The following is an 18,803-nucleotide window of genomic DNA, read 5'->3' on the forward strand; positions in this document are numbered from 1 at the left end:
CTCAAGGGAGGTCACTATGAAAAATAATTAGATACTGAAGATAGGCTAAACTGCTAAACTAACAAAACAAAAGTAACATCAGTAACATGATTTACTGATTTTAAATTTTAAAGTGTTAGAGGCCTACAAAGTATGACAGCTTGCCTTGATAATAGTACTCTATAATCTATGGGTAATTCACGATTTAGCGTCGGAATTTATCTGGTAATGTTTGTTGAGTTTCAGTAACATTCGTCACTGTACTGTAAACTCAAGTAAACTGGAGTGTAAACTCAAACTGTAAACTAAACTGTAAAATGTAAAACATAGTTTGGTAATCCCTTAGTTTAGCGTCGGAAATTATCGGGTAATGTTTGTTGAGTTTCGGTAATTAGAGTTACGGTAAACCATGGTTTATTTGACCATTGAAATATAAATAAATTGAAAGTCGATTGTAGTAAATTAATGTTTAATTTTTTTAAGTTTAATCGACAAAAGGAAAAAAGAATAAATATAATAGTAGATTTAAATTAGTAGATCTAAAAATAAAAACATATATTATTATAAATATAAATAATGTATCAAATGTAATAATTTAATGTTTTTGGCTTGCAGCGGATTTGCGACCATTAATTAATTAGATCTAGATCTAGCTAGATATCTAGCTGCTAGGCCAAGTAAAAAAATCTAGATTACGAAAATAGTAAAAATGATTACAAAATGTAAAAATGATTACAAAAATAAATCTATCCAAATTTTAAACATTCTGTTTAAAAATAAAAGAAGACGCCAAATAAAGTATGGTTTACGGTACTTCCGGTGAATTCCGGAAGTGTGTGACAGACTTTGTTATTGTTTCACTGTTTTTTACTGCTATACGATTCCGGAATAATAACCGACGCTAAACTAAGGGATTACCCATAGTTTATTTGACTGTTGAAATAAAAATAAAGACAGGTGCATTAAATTAATGTTTCAACTTAATTTACTTAAATTTACAGTTTAATTGACATAAAATGAGTAACAATTACATTTACAATTAGTAGATTCCTAAATCTAACTAAATAATTATTAAGTCCAGTGTAGTAAATTAGTAATTAATGTTTTTTTAAGAAACGGAAAAAAAAACTTGCAGACTTGCAGAAGATTTGCGACAACTAGATCGAGATCTAGAAATCTAGTAAAATAAGATTTACGAAAGTTAAAAGTAGTAGTAAGAAGAATTAGAACAAAATGCTAATGTTTAGTAGCAGCAATAATTAATAATTAGCTCATACACTTAAATTAAAATTATTTGAAATACAAAATAATTAGCAAAACAATATTTAAATGCAAATAAAATCAATCCAAGCAAATTTTTAAAATTATATATTTAAAAAAATATGGTGGCAAATAAATGATGTTTTACAGTATTTCCTGTGGTTTCCGGAACGGCTCGACAGACTATGCCATGGTTTTACTGTTTTTTACCGCTATACGATTCCGGAATAATAACCAACGCTATATCGTGATTTTACCATACTATGTAGAATGTAGATCTAGTACTGTATGTAGTAATACTGTAATAAGTATGTATAAGTAATAAAGTATGATACATTATTTTACATACTATTATACTACTATGTAACTATACTGAACTATAGTATAAAATTGCCAAATTACTAGAATATGAGAAAAATATAAAAACTATGTTTTATATCTTTAAAAAATTCCAAGTTCAACATTGAACTAAAGGCTTCCATAATTGAATCTTCCATAGGCCTATATACATAACACACAGTTAAAACCAGGATGAGGAGAAAAATAATATAATTAAATTATGCTTAATTAATATTAATTATTTTATTATAGGAGCACAGGCAAGTTTTGTAACCAAAGAGTCATGAACACTGACAACCTTGAACTGTGTGGAAAACTTATTCCCATGGCTTATGTCTCCCAGGGATCTCAAGCAAGAGTTTCACACGAAAACAAAATCAAACAATTACTCCAACATGTAAGTAATAAGTGGTTACAGTGCCCTTATAGTGGTAGATACTTTTTCCATTGTTTTACATGCCTTTTGATAAAAAATTATTTGAATGCGTTTTCTTATGGGATGTGTTTATTAGCGGAAACTTCCAGATTCAGGATGGGATAATCAAACCATAGAACTTTTACTACAAGAACTGGCAGTTATGGACAGCAACAACTTCCCCGGCAACTGTGGGGTTGGAGAGAGAGAGGGTAGGATAGCTTCCCCTCTAGTAGCACAAAGACATTACAGGTAAAATAGTGATTTATCATGTAGATTTTTAATGAGTGATTTATTGATTGTTCAGTAAGCAAAGTTTCTTTTCTATTGCAACAGTAGGCCTATACAACTTAGTTTTTAAATTAGAAGAATATTTTTTTTAACTCTAAAGGTTGTGTCACGGTATAGGACGGTCAGGGGACATCACTGCTGTCCAACCAAAGGCTGCAGGCTCTAGTATTCTAATGAAGCTCACCAACTGTTTAGCATTAGATATCATTAAACTTGCAGGTAAGCAAAAGATGTCATTTAATTGGCAAGTGAGCTAAAGATAATTTAATTGGCAAGTGAGCTAAAGATATCATTTACCAGGCAGGTGAGCAAAGATATAATTAAACAGGTAGGTGAGCAAAGATATAATTAAACAGGTAGGTGAGCAAAGATATAATTAAACAGGTAGGTGAGCAAAGATATAATTAAACAGGTAGGTGAGCAAAGATATAATTAAACAGGTAGGTGAGCAAAGATATAATTAAACAGGTAGGTGAGCAAAGATATAATTAAACAGGTAGATGAGCAAAGATATAATTAAACAGGTAGATGAGCAAAGATATAATTAAACAGGCAGGTGAGGAAAAGATATTAAATTGGTAGGAATGTAATGGTTGGGAGATAATGATTGTGCCTTAAAAATATGAATGTACCACTTTTCAATTAAATGTCATTAAAAAATCATTTACAGGTATTCATTCTGCATCAAGTTGTTTTGTGGTTCCTATGGCCACAGGAATGTCATTGGTCCTATGCATGCTTACTATGAAGCTACAAAGGCCAAGTGCAAAATATGTTCTCTGGCCACGAATAGATCAGAAATCTTGTTTCAAATCTATGGTCACTGCTGGTAGGTTTATGGTCACTGTGGGTAGGTTTATGGTCATTGTAGGTAGGTTTATGGTCACTGTGGGTAGGTTTATGGTCACTGTGTAGGTTTATGGTCACTGTGGGTAGGTTTATGGTCACTGCGGTTAGGTTTATGGTCACTGCTGGTAGGTTTATGGTCACTGTGGGTAGGTTTATGGTACTGTGGGTAGGTTTATGGTCACTGTGGGTAGGTTTATGGTCACTGTGGGTAGGTTTATGGTCACTGCGGCTAGGTTTATGGTCACTGTGGCTAGGTTTATGGTCACTGTGGGTATGTTTGTTTCACTCGGGGAAGGCTTGTTTCACTGCTGGTAGGTTTATTTCATTAATATTTTACACAAACAGAAATAATTTTAAACTAACAATTAATTCATGCTTTTGACAAATTAGACACAAGAAAATATTTTAAACTATCAATAAATTAATTATTCATACTTTTGACAGGATTTAAACCAATAGTTGTTGAAAATGTTCTGGAAGGAGATGAATTGAGAACTGACATTGTCACACTAAGGAGCAAAGTGAAAGAGTTAGGGCCTGAAAACATATTGTGCATCATGTCAACAACCAGCTGCTTTGCTCCAAGAGTGCCAGACAGGTGCAGTTCTTTTTTTTATCCCATCAATTTGTGATTTGTCTCAATGTTTAGACACATTTGTTGAGTTTTGTTATTTCAAAAAGATGGATTTCAGACAGAGCCATCAGAATGATTTTAAAAAATTGTCCAGAAAAAAATTCAGTGAATTTTGTAGTTCCTTAACATGACAAAATGATGTTGCAGGTTAGAAGAGATTGGTGTTTTATGCAAGGAAAATGATATACCTCACCTAGTAAACAATGCCTATGGACTTCAATCTTCTAAGTGTACCCATCTCATTCAGCAGGCAGCCCGCGTGGGAAGGGTGGATGCCTTTGTCCAAAGCTTGGACAAAAATTTTATGGTCCCTGTTGGTGGCTCTATTATTGCTGGCTTTGATCAAAAGTTTGTGGATGAAATTGGGAAATCTTATCCAGGTAAGTTTTTTTATCATTTGCTCACTAGCTATAGCAGGTAAAAATTATTTAGATTGAATTTAGTTGAGAAAGTAGCTGAAGGGATGGCGTGACCTAGCGATAGAGTGGTTTCACCTGAAAGGCTAGAGTTCGAAACCCGGTTCAAGTCAGTATAACATCCCTGTGTCCACCCAGCTTTGATGGGTGCTTAACTCATGTTGGGAATATAAAGGTAGCTTCATATCCCTTCATATGTCCAGGACACTGAAACAGATGAGCTCCACTTCAGCTGCCCGATGCGTCTTGGGCACGAGTACCGTTACAGCTAGGTTGATCAAATTTCATATATAAGTATTATGTCAAATTTGTAGATATGTATCAACTTTTCAGTGATTTCCGATAACTGGGCGTGGAACTCTTTCTAGTTTCCATTTTTCAAAAGCCTATAACTTAAGTACTATTTCAGATAGATAAATGAAATTTTCCATGTTAGTAAAAGATCTAATTCTCTGCCTTCTGTCAAATTGTGAGTAATTTCCGTTGACTGAAAGTAGTAATTTACGCTATTTCCGTTTTCTAAAAAAACCGCATGTAAATTTATAAAGTACTAATAATATTTCGCACCATTATACACATTTTGTTTGGCGTTCACCTGGTGCGCAATTCTTTTTTAAAATTTATAACCTTTATTATCTTGTTCCCAGGCAGAGCCTCAGCAACACCATCAATAGATTTATTTATAACCTTTATTATCTTGTTCCCAGGCAGAGCCTCAGCAACACCATCAATAGATTTATTTATAACCTTTATTATCTTGTTCCCAGGCAGAGCCTCAGCAACACCATCAATAGATTTATTTATAACCTTTATTATCTTGTTCCCAGGCAGAGCCTCAGCAACACCATCAATAAATTTATTTATAACCTTTGTTATCTTGTTCCCAGGCAGAGCCTCAGCAACACCATCAATAGATTTATTTATAACCTTTATTATCTTGTTCCCAGGCAGAGCCTCAGTAACAACATCAATAGATTTATTTATAACCTTTATTATCTTGTTCCCAGGCAGAGCCTCAGCAACACCATCAATGGATTTGTTTATTACCTTGTTGTCTCTTGGGGCCCAGGGATATAAAAGTTTACTCCAGGAAAGAAAACAGATGTACAACTACCTTGCCACATCACTGGCTCAGTGTGCTGCTAAATTTGGTGAACGATTACTGCAAACAAAAAATAATCAAATCTCTTTAGGTTTGCTATTTCAACCATAATTACTTTTTTACCAAAAGCAGTTACCATAATTATTACCATCTAGAGTAAAACATCTCAGAATTTTAAAAAATTCAGCAAGTTTTAGGCTATTCAATGAATTCAATTGTTATATTATCTTTAGCCAAAAAAGAAATCACACTTAGTAGCTCATTGGACTAAGTTATTTAGCTTTTATTACTACTTAAAAGGCTCTGGCTAAAGTATATAGAGAAAAGATCACCTTTCACCTAGAGGGCAGTTGAAGTAGAGTTTATCTTTTTTTTGTGTTTCTTTACCTCTGCATTTGAAGTATGGTGTGGTCAGTGCTATATATACATAGTATATTTTTTCTGTATACATTTTTACCATAGTATAACATTTAGTCAACTAATGACTTTCATTATAGGCATAACACTGACTCTAGAGGATGGTGTCAAAGGTGAAAAAGCTACTGAAATCGGATCAATGTTATTTACAAGATTTGTTTCTGGTACAAGGTATTTGAGAATAATTATTTTTTTTAATTCTCATCATATTACTACCATTACTGTTTTTGATTACCTTCAGACTAGTAATAATAAAAGATGACAAACTCTGATGTCAAATTATTCCTGATTCTAATCCCCAATGCAATGTTTCACTTTGCATGGCAGGAACTTCCACAGCTGGAACTGACCAGACATCTTTCCTCTGTGTTGTCAGCCTTTGATCTCTGCTTTTATATTTCACTTTTTAAAATGGTATTGCCACAATTATTTTGTGTTTGTAGAGTTGTAGCACCTGGTCAAGAAAGTGAGGTTTGTGGACACAGCTTCAAGAACTTTGGTTCCCACAGCAACAATTACCCTTGTACATATTTGACAGCTGCTGCTGCCATAGGGATGACCAAATCTGACGTGGACTTGTTCATTGGCCGATTGGATAAAATTTTTACAAGAATGAAACACAAGCTAGTTGAAACGAATACTGAAACCACTCAACTACCAGCTGAAAAAAATGATTCTGAGCAGGGTTTAAATAATTTAATTTGCCTCTCACTAGCAGACAAGTAAACCACTGAGTTATTTTACAAACTTCTCAGTGTACCATAATTAATTGGTTATTTCCTTTTAGAACATTCCATTTCCTTTGGAAAAAGTGGGAAAAAATACATCCACACAAGTGTCAGCAGTAAAAGATGTTGGCTGAATTGAATGTCATTTTATGCTGATCTTATCTCAACTCCAGTTTGAATAGTTTATTTAAAAGTTAACATTTATAATACTAAAAGCTTAGAGGTGCATCTTTTTGCCTTATTTCTGAACATTGTTACTGGATTTTTGTCTTAAAACAGTTAAAAAAAATTATAAACCACATTTATTATTACTTTTGCCTAAAATCAAATAATGCAAGGTCAAACAATTGTAAATAATCTGAAAAAAATCCCCACACCTAAAAATAGCAATGCACAAACAAAAGCTGTTCAAACGGAAATTCTTCAAAAGAAGCAGAAAACTGTTTTCTCAGAATTTTAACTGATATTTTTTAATCAAGAGTGGCGTCATTTTATAATATCAGCTTTTGCTAATGTGCTACTTTAGTGGAATGAACATTTTTCATGAACAGAGAGAGCATACCATGACTTCTTCGAGTATCCTTCTTTTGAATGTAACAAAAAATTATTGTAAATAAATATGAACTATATTAATCCATACAATTTTTATTTGTGGTTTTGTGTTTACGCTTTTTGCTTATACATATAAAGGTTTTTTTTTTTTAATTTTATCATTCCATTAATCTTTGGTCAAGCTTGCTAGAAACTGTTCCATGTCAACCACACAAAAAATGCCTGATACACAAGTTAGTAATACAATGTTCTTCAGATAATGGTAACAGTCATTAGATACATAAGTTAGTATTACAATTGTTCCAGATAATGTCAACAGTCCCCATTTAGTTTTTAGAGCATCTTACATTATTCTTCCTAAGGTTGAGTATGAGACAACAGCAGTGTTTCTTCCAGACTTTATTTCTCTGGGGCGTGAGACACTGGTAAAAGTATGTTTAAATAAATTCCATTTTGTTGGGGTAGGGCAGTAGACTTGCCCCCCCCCCCCCCCCCAAAAAAAAGATGCCTGGAAGAAACTGGACTGCAGCCACTAATGCCACACCCTTACTAAAGCTTTAACCCATTCTCCTGCACTAGCTTAGGTAGACTGCACTTGTCACATTCTATTGATAACTAGTTTAGTTGTAACTGCATGGAGTCCTTGCTAACATGTGACCTAAATCACATGAAAACTAGTCTGCGGGTATCTTATGATTAATAATAATGGTAGTTAAAATTATTAACAAACACTGATTTTTTGTTTTAAAGTTTTAATTAATTACAGTGACTAAAATGTAAAAAAAAAATACCAAACACTAACACACCTTAGCTCTTTGTAGAGTCTTGTGTTACAGTGGTGTCTGGGTATTCCCCTTTTAAAATTTGTCCTGTCTTTGTAATAGCAAAGTTATAGTCACTCCGACTGTCCAGAAGCCTCTCAATTTCTTCATCCAGTTTATCTTTGGTGATGTCAGTGATAAAGTTGGATGATATTTCCTATGATGTACAAAGTTTAATGATGTTACATGTACAAGAAGACAAAGAAAGCAGCTTTAACCAAACAAATTCTCAAGCTATTTGATTTAATAGTCATACTTATAGAATAGAAAAGAATTGCTTACTTTGTTTTTTAATAATAATATTTCTGCTTTTTTAGCTACTTTCAACCTGTTTTCTTCTTTTTTGGCCATAAATTCTGCAATTCTTTTTTCCTCTTTTTGCATTTCTTTGACTTGTCGTGCTTCCCTGTACAAATAAACAGCAGTAAAAACATTTTATATCATGCTATCACGCTTTAGTTTAACCGGTCTTAGCATATATGATAAATATTTTAAACCCTGCTTCCACACTTTACTTGTCTTGGCGTCTATAATCATAAAATCATTTTAAAAGAATATTTGTGATTAAAAACTTGCTGGTTTCAGATATTTCCATAACTTAGCTATAAACTTGCCTGTTGACAGCAACTAATTTGTTCCAACTTTTCACTTGTTCTGCCATCCAAGCAACATCTGCTGCATCATCAGATTTTTGTTGAGCTTTTAAATTAACTGCACTTTCTGAAAGCTGCTGTTTAAGGAATTGCCTGCAGAAAAAAAGAGCCCAGTATCATAAGCAATTTATGGAAATGCAACATGCCAATCAAAAGTAATAAACTTGCCCAGGGATGTGACCAAGAACTCAATTTTTAAATGTTTTATGGCAGTTAAAGCAGCCTCACACCACTATTGTACTAATGAATTATAGCTTTTACTTATATTCTAAATAAAAGAAGTTTATGTTACTCTAAAATAACAATGAAAATGTAGTCTAATTGCAATTTTATTACTTTAAATTACTTTAATTTCAATTCAATGTTTACCTTTTAAAATATAAACAACTATTTAAAATTTTTTACAATTTAATTAAAGTAAAAATGAAACTTTATTTTAACATTAAACAAACTTATATTAATTATCTAATTGTACTCTTGTTTTCAACTTTAAATTATGCCTTATATTCTTTTAAAGATGGCATAATAAAGATGCAAGTAAAAAGCATAGATCTAGTATAATAATTGTAATTTGAAAGTTTGAGTTCATGTGATGGAAAATAAAATCAGCGGAAGAAAGGGTCATAGTGATAGGCCTATTATTTTAAAAAGTAGTTTTGGAATTAATACTTGTAAAAATAATTGAACCAAAATTAACTATTTTGAAAACCAAACAACTTCACTATTTATGATTTTAGAATAGCCTTTGAAAGGTTTGTTTAAATAGTTAAATAGTAATTTGTAGGCCTATAAATAAAAGCTTGATATATGTAAAAAAATAATTTAATTTAGCTTGATAAATGTAAAGTTTTTTAAATTTAGCTTGATATATTTTTAAAAAAAAATTATTTATTGTTTTCTGTATGTGTCTGTTCTATTTATATTGATGGAGTATTATTTTCTTCAATTAGTGGGTATAAAATTACTATTTCCTTTAAAAAACTTTAGGCCACCAAAGTGATTCCTTTTTAATTTGTTCAGACAAGTATGTTATCTATACTATAATATATAAATGAAAGTATGCCTGTGTCTTTTATGCCTAACTACACCTTTTATATGATCAGCATGAAACTTTGGGAAGTTGATGAGATAATTTTGGAGGGGTGGTGCTTCTCCCAAAAGCGCAATTGCGCTTATGTTCATTTGCAAAATAAATCAAATTAAGTGATTCAAAGGGTCAATTCTAAATATAATCCTAGTTAGCCCTAGTTATTTTTACCCCGAAACCATATGAGAGAGCATTAAGCATTGATGCCAAATTTATATTTCTTGCCGAAGTGACTAAACGGAACGCGAGTGATCAGAATATTTTTGAAATCCATAGAACACATCCTAAAAATAGATATCGGGTAAAACTATTCGGTGCACTGTCAAAACGGCATGGGACAAATTGGCCCTGTTAATATCACCCAGTCAAATCGACCCCCGACAAAACAACCCAGTCAAAAGGGCCCCGACTTATTGGCTCCTGTCATATTGACTCGCGACATATAGACTCCAGACATATTGGACAAATGGGCTCCCGATATATTCAGACAAATGAATTGTATGACCACTATTGGCACAAAAGTAACCATTTTGTCTTATCTCCACTACCACTATAACCTCTTATAAATGCCTGAATGACGCTGCACAAGTTATTCATACATAACTAATAAACTCTAATATACTAAAATAGGTCTACTAATAATCTACTGTGGTAAGAAAATGAAGCATTGTTTATTTCGTTTTAGTAATCTACTGATTAAAATTGCCTAATAATTTATTTGCTAAAACACTGGGCGTGGTAGAGTCGACAGTGCTGCAGCTAACTTTGATAGCCCTGGAGCGCCGAGTTTGAATACGAGGTTATCACCACCGGCAGTGGCGGATTAAGGGGGGGGGGGGGGGGGGGGGGGGTGCTGAAAGGACTGCAGCCAGGAGCCCCCAAATTTTGATTTCTCAACTACAGCAAATATTACTTTATTATTGATTTTTTAATAGCTTTGTTAAATTATTTTTTTAATGTCCGAAGTATAAGTTAAAATTTCACCAAGTATTAACAAGCATCACTTAAATAATAGCTTTATCAGTGAATGTGCCAAGACAAGCGAGATTCATCAGATACTCTCTGATCTTGAATGTTTAATTTTGCCTTCTTTAAACAGCAGATAGAAAATGTTTTGAAAACCATGTAAAAACTCATAGTGTCGAGGCTGAGGGAGGGTGGGGGTGGAGGTATTTGTATGAAGGGCTGTTTGCGTATTGTCATAGCGCAGATAGTTAAAAACAAGACTAGACTAGTAGAGACTAATAAGGACGGTGTAAAATTGATGGTAGACGATTTGTTTTGAGAGTATGTGTTACATGGGTGTTAAATTTGGGAAAAAACGTTGTAGGGAGGGTCTGATATAGCGAAGTGGATGGTTAGACACGGACGGATGTAGAAGTGTTTTTTTTTTTAGTATTGACCTTTTGACCGAGTGGCTTAGAGATAAAAAATGAGAAACATCTCTAGTCCAAGGCACACTCTCTCACCCGTATTAATTGCACAATAGGAATTGCTAAACAGGCCAAGAGAGAAGAAGCCTATAAATAAAGGTGTTACCGCTGTCGCGCACGGTAATACAAAACCGGATGAGACTCTATTGCAGGGCATAGCATCTACCCCCCCCCCCCCCCACATACTCGACATGTCCCCCAATTGTCTCCCCACCCCGAAGTTTCACCCATTAAAACATTTGAGTTGTGAATTCCTTGGAATTTAGCCGTAGTCAATGTTTTTTAAGTAAAAAAATTTTTAAGGGGTAAAAAAAAAAAACTTTTTTAATACCCGTAGAAAACAGTTATTTCTTTACAGCTTTATTAAGATACATCCGCATATGCATTTCCACTAAAAAAAATTGGTGGAAAAATCTTGGTAACTATGACAACGGCGGCCATCTTGAAAAATAACCCCCTCGTAGGTTTTCCACCATTGATAAAATATTATATTTTTTGCCCAATAAATAATGAATTCATAATCTTCTTTCATATTTTGGGGTACGCAGCTAAAAATTTTAAGTGTTTATCTTCAAGATAATTTATTATTAATAGATTCAAGTGCATTCAGAGCTTTCCAAATGTGCAAATTGTTCTTCGAATTTATCTGAGTATGATGACGTCTAACTGCAGCGGAAAGCGCTCATTTTCCAAAATGAAAAAGTTTAAAAGCGATCTTAGAAGCACTATGGGACAGCAGAGACTTAGTATGCTCTCACTTATGAGCATAGAGAATGACATTGTAAGCTCACTGAATTATACAGAACTAATAGAAGAGTTAGCTATAAGGAAAGCTCGAAAATGTTCCATATAAAAGTTACTTGGTCTTTGGTTCTAAGTAAAAAGAAATGTAATAAATGTATGTATTCATAATTTATTTTGCATTAGTAAATAATAATAATGGTTCCTTTAAATGCTCTTAGGGGGTCATCCATAAATGACGTCACGCTTTTTTTGCCAATTTTTACCTCCCCCCTCCCCTTTGTCACACGTCGTCACAAACAGCCAGAACCCCCCCCCCCCTAAAATGACGTCACACCTCAGCCTAAAACCCCCCTCAAAATTGCAGTTGAATTTTTTTTAACATAAATAATTTTCCAAAATCTTGTCTGAAATATGTCTAAATAGAGTATTTTAATCAATTCCTATTATAATTTATTAAACCTGTTTTCTAAAACACTAAATAATGTCTAAAATTCGTTTTCTAACGTTTCTTATCTGAACCCCCCTCCCCCTCATCACAAAATTACCGACCCCCCTCCAAGTGTGACGTCATTTATGGACGACCCCTTATGTCTCAATGTGATTTAACATTACATTAAATGTAACATATTTTGTCTATGCCATGGCTTCTGTTAACCTTTAGTTTATTCCATTCGACCTTTATTTCTGGGAAGGCCTCTCTTTTGTGATGTCGTTATATAAACTACATGTATGTATGTATATATATATATATATATAGTTGAAGGGGGTCCCGGAAAAAGTTTCTTCCATGGGCCCCGCTGAGGCATAATCCGCCCCTGACCACCGGTAATCAGTGTCTTTTTTATTTTTTTTAAAGTGGCAAATAAATGCAAATGTTGAGTATGATTTTTTTTTAAAATCTTATTTTAATCTATTAAATTTTAAAGACAAATTAAATTATTCAAAAATTTCCAAACATTGTCACTTGGATGATTGCCTGCTCATGTTTTCTTGCCTGCTGGCGAAAAATCCCACCACGGTCGCAGGGTCACTGAGAGTTCAGCATACATCATGGAATGAACACTATTGGAGATAGTTGCTGACATCACTTATCCTCCTCCATCCAAGCAAACAGGCCTACTTTTGGTCATTTTAAGCTTAGGCCAAGCCTATAGACTTAGATCTAGTACCACGCATGCTAGATAGCAATAGCAGCAGGATGGCTTCTGACGTAAACGAGCTTGGTTACATTGGATAAAAACTTCGCTAACCTTTATTTAATAATTGAAATTTTTAATAAAACTGTTTAAAAACAGGTAGATCTCGAAACATTTTTGTAACTTTTAAAACTTTATTAAATCATCATAAAAATGTAAAATAATGACTAAAATTTAATAAGTCTCCTTTTTTTCACATTACTAGCCTCTGATGATTTTACATGCATAAAATTAAAATGATAGATTATTATCGGGTCTTGTTGACTTGTTATTTTGTTAGTGTTAGGCCTAATATAATAAACGAGCCGACCCGTGGCATATCATACGCCACTATTTAGTTGCTTTATTTTCTACTTTTCAGTAATTCATAATTTGTGAATTCGACAGTACCAATGCTGCCACTGAAAATATTTGCTTTAAAATACTATCAGTAGGTCATTAAGGACGATACTACCCCCACCCTCCATTCCCCCAACCCAAACCCTACACCACCCCCCCCCCCACCCCGTGAAAGCAGCCTCCTCTTAGTTATCTTCCCTAAGTTTAAAATCGTTTCAAACTAAATTATCTGCCCCTAGTAGCCGTCACTAAACCCGGCTCTACGATTGTAAACATTTAGCGTGAACCAAAGCTCACCAGACCATGTAGGGGTGGGGTGGTAGGGAGCGCGCTTACAGCTTGTTTTCTAGCATCTCCAAGAAGAGAATTACATATAGAGATATAGGTCTATTAGGTAGTCCAGCTGGTTTCTTAGATTGACCTCTGACCCTGAAACATCACGCATCGTTTTCTGGCGGTTTTTACGTTTATTTTAGGGGTCCTATCCATCATTATTCTCATCATTATTTTAATACAAGATGCTAATAAAATGGATAATATGCCTTAGAATGCCAGAAAAAAATCACGAGATTTGTGGTTGTAAATAATGACAGGATTTCTAGTGGAGCACTCTCCGTAAAAACTGAACCGCCGCTAAAAACGACAGACTAACAGGAAAACAGCCCGACTAACTCAAAATAAATATATAATTGATATATTTACCATGTATATTTACCATGTATATTTACACTATTATTGATTACTTTTTCCAAAATCTTACTCGAAGATGAGGTACCCACGCAGAGATTTCTATCCGCTATTTTTAGTATCGTTATGTCATTGTTATGCTAGTTGCCTGACAGAAACAAATAGTTTTTGTTTTTTGCGGAATTAACTGTCTAGTATTTTAATTATAATTCAATTTTAGCATGTGCAGAAAAAGTAAAATTATGGACATTTTTATTGTATTAGTAATTTTATTAGGCCTAGTACATTGATTTTTTTCTTCACTATTGGCCGACAGTAGCTGCATTGAATTCAATTTGTGGCCAGTGGTTAACCTCGACAACGCTGCATAGCCTATTCGTCTATACTATAATATTATTATTAGGGTAATCTATCGTTTTAGCGTAATCAATTCGGTCGTCACTAGTAATGTAGGGATAAGGTAACTAATAAATATGGCTTAAATATGAATATATTTTTGCATATTCTACTAAAATACTAAAGATAATTGAATATTAAACCATATTTAAGGGTTAAATCAATAAAAATGTCATGAAATTAAGGTTTAACAACGATGTTCCAGATACTAAATTTGCTATTAAAAACAGCGGCCATCTTAAGAAAATATTATTTTGAGTCATTTCCCTTTAATTTCTATTTGTATGGAAATGTATTGATGTTTGCTATTAAATACGTTTGTCTTGTGTTTAAATACAAAGCATGCGTTTTTTTTATTTTAAATTCTGCCCTTTAAACAATTTAAACTTTAATTGACTGACAATAAACATCAGTTCTAGAATTTTTATTATTATTATTATTATTATAATATTATGAGATGCAATTTTTATACTTTAAGAAACTCCCTATTTTTATAGAGCTACCACTACCTACATATCTAATGTTTATTTAAATATTAGTTTGAGTTAATTGTTATTGTTTGTGTTATTGTTTGTTTACTATTTTCATTTCATATTTTCATGCTTTTTTCCTTTAATTAGGGATTTAATCATAAATGACGTCACGTTTTTTGACATCTCTTCACCTTAACACCGTCACGAAATAGTCGTAATGTCGAAAATTACCTTTTTGCCCTGCCTGTTATTACTGTTAAAAAGTCAAGCCATAATTCGAACGAAAAAGAATTCTTTTGGCATTTTTGTACTAGGTGAAATACATAACGTTTCACGTTTCTTACCCCTCCCCTTTCCCGCGTAAAACGTCGTCTCAAAACCAGTTACTCCACCCCTTAAGTGTGCGATGTCATTTATGGTAGATATCAAGTCCTAACCTCCAATATTCATTTTGTACAACCTTTGTTGTCAAAATGTTGATACCAAATACCCAAAATGAGTTATATGGGGTTGTCCATAAACGATGTCACATATGCTATGCTAATGTGACGTCAACTTACGTAGGACCGCAATATATGACATATAATGAAGGGGTGATCGGGGGGGGATGAGTGACGTCAATTATGGAAGACTTCTATAAAGCTGTGCTCAATGAAAATGAGGAACATAAAGCGTTCGTTTTCATGCATACCTTTGCTCATAACGAATGATCATAACTATTGCAAGCCTGTTGTCCTAAGCGGTGTTAAACAACCTCAGCACACCATCCCCGCCAAAAAGGGCCTGCCACTAAATGCCTACCGACGAAAATAGACCGCACTACATTGACTCCGAATGAAATAACTTCTGACAATAAGGCTCAAACCAACTAGCTCCTGGCAACGATATTCGACAAGAATCCAAGACAATTATTGGCTTGCAGGTAAAATTTGACAAAACAGCAAGTTTCGCGACATGGGAAATAGAAAAAAGATCAACCCTTAATACGACAGCAGCTAATGTAAAAATTCAGAACTCAGTATAGGCTTGAGTTTAATATAGAAATAGTGTTAGCAGTGGACGGTGCATTAGGAATACGGCAGTCGGCTAAACGCCCGAGTCCGACGATGTCTGAACATCAAGTTTGTCTTTTATAAAGTGCGGAGCACCTTTAAGAGCTGAGCTTGGGGAGGGGGTCTCTGTTGACACCACCACTAGCGCTGCTTATGTCCACATATCAATCACAAGTTTTGCGTGGAGCTAAATGGACAGACGAAGTTTATATGTGGGACCGGGAGTCTAAATGTATTTACGGAAGCCGCTGTGTCACAGGCATTTTACAGCCGATCGTCTCAGGGCAGCATGTTGCAGAAATTAAAAGCACGTGAATTCGTATAGTAGAGGGAGAACATCATGCCTCTGTAATAAATTAAACACCAATATAATTTACCGTACTAAAGTCATTTTGATCTATTCGTCAGACTAAACGTCGCTAAAGTCTCAACGCAATACTGCCTGTTTTGACTTTTTTAATTACGCGGTATCTCTTTCTTTAACATTAGCCTAATGACAAATGACGTCACGCGCGCCGAGAACTTGGTGACGTTGTGCTTAGTGGGGGGATGAAACGGCGGGGTCGAGAAAAATGACGAATTTCTTTTTTTAAACAGACGAATAAGTGATAGATTCTAATTTTCCTACGAACTATAGGTTGATCTAGTTTTTTTTTTTTTCTAGGGGGAGATATCACTACATAGTGGGTGTTCTTTGTTTTTGTAATAAAGGATGGTGGGGATGGGTAAACATCGACTATTGAACAAATAAAAAAACTGATGAAAGCAGAAGGCAAAGAAAAAAACCATGTGGTATTCAGATGTAACTAATTAAAATTTAAAACTATTTTTATAAACACAATAATCTTAATTCTGAAAAAGTGTAGGCCAAAGACTAATGTCCACAGACAAAATAAACAACTAGGCTTAAATGGATCACCCATAAACAGTGCCGGCGCCAGGTTATTTAGTTAATAAAAGCGCCCCCCCCCCCCCCATCTGCAATTTTTTTCATGCCCCCGTATTATCAGATGCGTAGCGACCCTTCCCGGCTCCCGGGGACAAGCTTACGATTTGTACCCCCCTCAAACTTTCAATTTGTTTTTCCAACCCATTTTGGCGCCCGTCCCCCCCCCCCCCCCCGCCTACGGACAGCACCCTAGGCGACAGCCTAGTTCGCATTATAGGTAGCGCCGGTCCTGTCCATAAATGACGTCATACTTTTCCCGATGAATTCCCTTTCCCCCAATCGTCACTAAAAGCAAGATGATGATTTAATATCATATCGCAGTTCTACTATACCCGAACGCGTAATCACAATTTCTAACGAAAACGAATATATTCTTCATCATTTTTTTTTTTTAAATATTTTACCCCGTCCCATATTTTGAGTCCAACGTCATTTATGAAGAATATGGACGACCTAATAATTGACAAGTTCATCAGTACAAAAGGGTTTAATAAATGATGGACCTCCCAAAAGTTTTTGAGATCTTGGATGTACATACATACATACATACATAGCCTTCATTTCAATTGAAATTAAAGATAAGAAGATGGCCCTCTGTCCTACTTATATTAAACAAGACAACTATGTATATTCAACAACAAAGTCAACACAATATACATACGAATAGACATTTGTATCAAGGGAAACTACTCTAAATTTTATTTGGTAAGATGGCCGCTGTTTTTATCTACTAATATTTATCTCAAAGACCTAGTTTAAAGTTCGTTTCATGATATTTTAAATTGTTTTGGTCACTGATTGTTATTTTTAATCAATTATCTGTTATATTTTGTAAAATTTGACTTAAATATATTTATTTAAACAAATATATTCATCAGTTACCTCTCCCGCACATTACTATTGCAGCCGAATTGATTACGCTAAAACGATAGATTACCATTATTAGGACCTAATATAATAACTTGTAAGGGCCTAAGTAGTATGTAATAAAGTATTATTAATTAGTAATAATTAGGCCCTACTAGGCCTATTAAATATTATATTTATTATTATTATTATTATTAATTCTAATTCTAGCTCTAGGCATCTTTCTTTATTTGTGGTTCGGTAGGCCTAGTGCAACAAATACTGATTAAACTTTATACTATACATACCTAATACTAAGAACTTCAGCTCTGTACAAGTTGTATCGTGTATTTAGCATATCATATTCAACAGGATCGATGGGAGTTGGTTTGCGTACATAAAATTCTTTTGACTTTGCAATTGGAACCCATCTCGGTTTTCGAAATCTGACACTTTTTATTAAATGCAGTGTGGATACATTTAAAATTTTGTTTTTAACAGTGAAATTCAAAACACAATATAAATGCGTTGACATTATTATTTAAAAAGATTTAGATCTAAAATCTAGATTTCAGTCAAGTTTTTTGACAATGTCAAAAGCAAAAAACTTGGACAGAGAATGTATATTTACAAGCGTATTGCTATTGGTTATACTAGTTCCCGGGTGGTGGCAAATAAGGCCGGAAGACTAACTTTATAAATAATAATTATTGCACTATTATTATTATTAGTATTAGATCTACTGGCTACTTAAGCCAACAAATGCGGTTTTTAAAAAAAGTAAAATAATAGATCTAGATCTAAGAAAAATAAATAATGTATAAATTTTCAAAACTACATTTTCATCCAATCGCCATGTAGCATTGGGAAGTTGATACACTTTGGGATGTTTCAGCGGGCCTCATAATAATAATAAGTAATATTATTTAATTTTCAATAATCAAATGAATTAATCATGCTTAGATTATTTAACAAAAAATATTAATTGGTTATTCCTCTTTGTCCATAAAAAAAACTATGTAACAAAAATCAAACCTACAGTTCTAAAAGTGAGAATATTCCCGAGGTTTCTGTGAAAAAAAATCCAATTTCAATCGGCAGGGTGCTATTTGCTCACCGGGATCCCCCGTGAGCACTATAGCACC

General features: G+C 33.9%; 2 protein-coding genes across 7 annotated transcripts; one reads left to right on the forward strand and one right to left on the reverse strand.

Annotated features, from left to right (window-relative positions):
* The first annotated feature begins 28 nt into the window (after positions 1-28).
* Positions 29-6,658, forward strand: LOC131932383 (O-phosphoseryl-tRNA(Sec) selenium transferase). 5 transcript variants are annotated; one of them, XM_059289319.1, is made up of 10 exons: positions 29-130; positions 1,831-1,975; positions 2,091-2,245; positions 2,385-2,503; positions 2,955-3,113; positions 3,578-3,731; positions 3,915-4,147; positions 5,191-5,376; positions 5,783-5,873; positions 6,146-6,658. In XM_059289319.1, exons 2-10 carry the CDS (start codon positions 1,862-1,864, stop codon positions 6,426-6,428), a joined length of 1,494 nt encoding a protein of 497 aa, XP_059145302.1. In that variant the 5' UTR covers positions 29-130; positions 1,831-1,861; the 3' UTR covers positions 6,429-6,658. The 5 variants fall into 5 exon arrangements, with proteins under 5 accessions (XP_059145302.1, XP_059145309.1, XP_059145311.1 ...); XM_059289326.1 differs by having other exon boundaries at positions 35-204; XM_059289328.1 differs by having other exon boundaries at positions 35-172.
* Positions 5,234-18,319, reverse strand: LOC131932426 (small ribosomal subunit protein mS26). 2 transcript variants are annotated; one of them, XM_059289341.1, is made up of 5 exons: positions 17,967-18,319; positions 8,418-8,549; positions 8,086-8,209; positions 7,789-7,960; positions 5,234-5,345 (listed from the first exon to the last, which is right to left on the reverse strand). In XM_059289341.1, exons 1-4 carry the CDS (start codon positions 18,191-18,193, stop codon positions 7,790-7,792), a joined length of 654 nt encoding a protein of 217 aa, XP_059145324.1. In that variant the 5' UTR covers positions 18,194-18,319; the 3' UTR covers positions 5,234-5,345; position 7,789. The 2 variants fall into 2 exon arrangements, with proteins under 2 accessions (XP_059145324.1, XP_059145317.1); XM_059289334.1 differs by lacking the exon at positions 5,234-5,345 and having other exon boundaries at positions 7,721-7,960.
* Between the last annotated feature and the right edge of the window lie 484 nt (positions 18,320-18,803).

This window comes from Physella acuta, unplaced genomic scaffold, assembly GCF_028476545.2.
Source record: "Physella acuta isolate Inbredline_101_S28 unplaced genomic scaffold, ASM2847654v3 ptg000105l, whole genome shotgun sequence".
Taxonomy (NCBI): Eukaryota; Metazoa; Mollusca; class Gastropoda; family Physidae; genus Physella; species Physella acuta.

Excerpts from the sequence above, each read along its gene's own strand:
- LOC131932383 (XM_059289311.1), top strand. Across the intron at positions 2,504-2,954 it reads AGATATCATTAAACTTGCAG|GTATTCATTCTGCATCAAGT; the intron begins GTAAGCAAAAGA and ends AATCATTTACAG. Across the intron at positions 4,148-5,190 it reads AATTGGGAAATCTTATCCAG|GCAGAGCCTCAGCAACACCA; the intron begins GTAAGTTTTTTT and ends TCTTGTTCCCAG.
- LOC131932426 (XM_059289341.1), bottom strand. The coding sequence starts at position 18,193 with ATGTCAACGCATTTATATTGTGTTTTGAATTTCACTGTTAAAAACAAA. Across the intron at positions 8,550-17,966 it reads GCTGAAGTTCTTAGTATTAG|GCAATTCCTTAAACAGCAGC; the intron begins GTATGTATAGTA and ends TTTTTTCTGCAG. Across the intron at positions 7,961-8,085 it reads TATTATTATTAAAAAACAAA|GAAATATCATCCAACTTTAT; the intron begins GTAAGCAATTCT and ends TGTACATCATAG.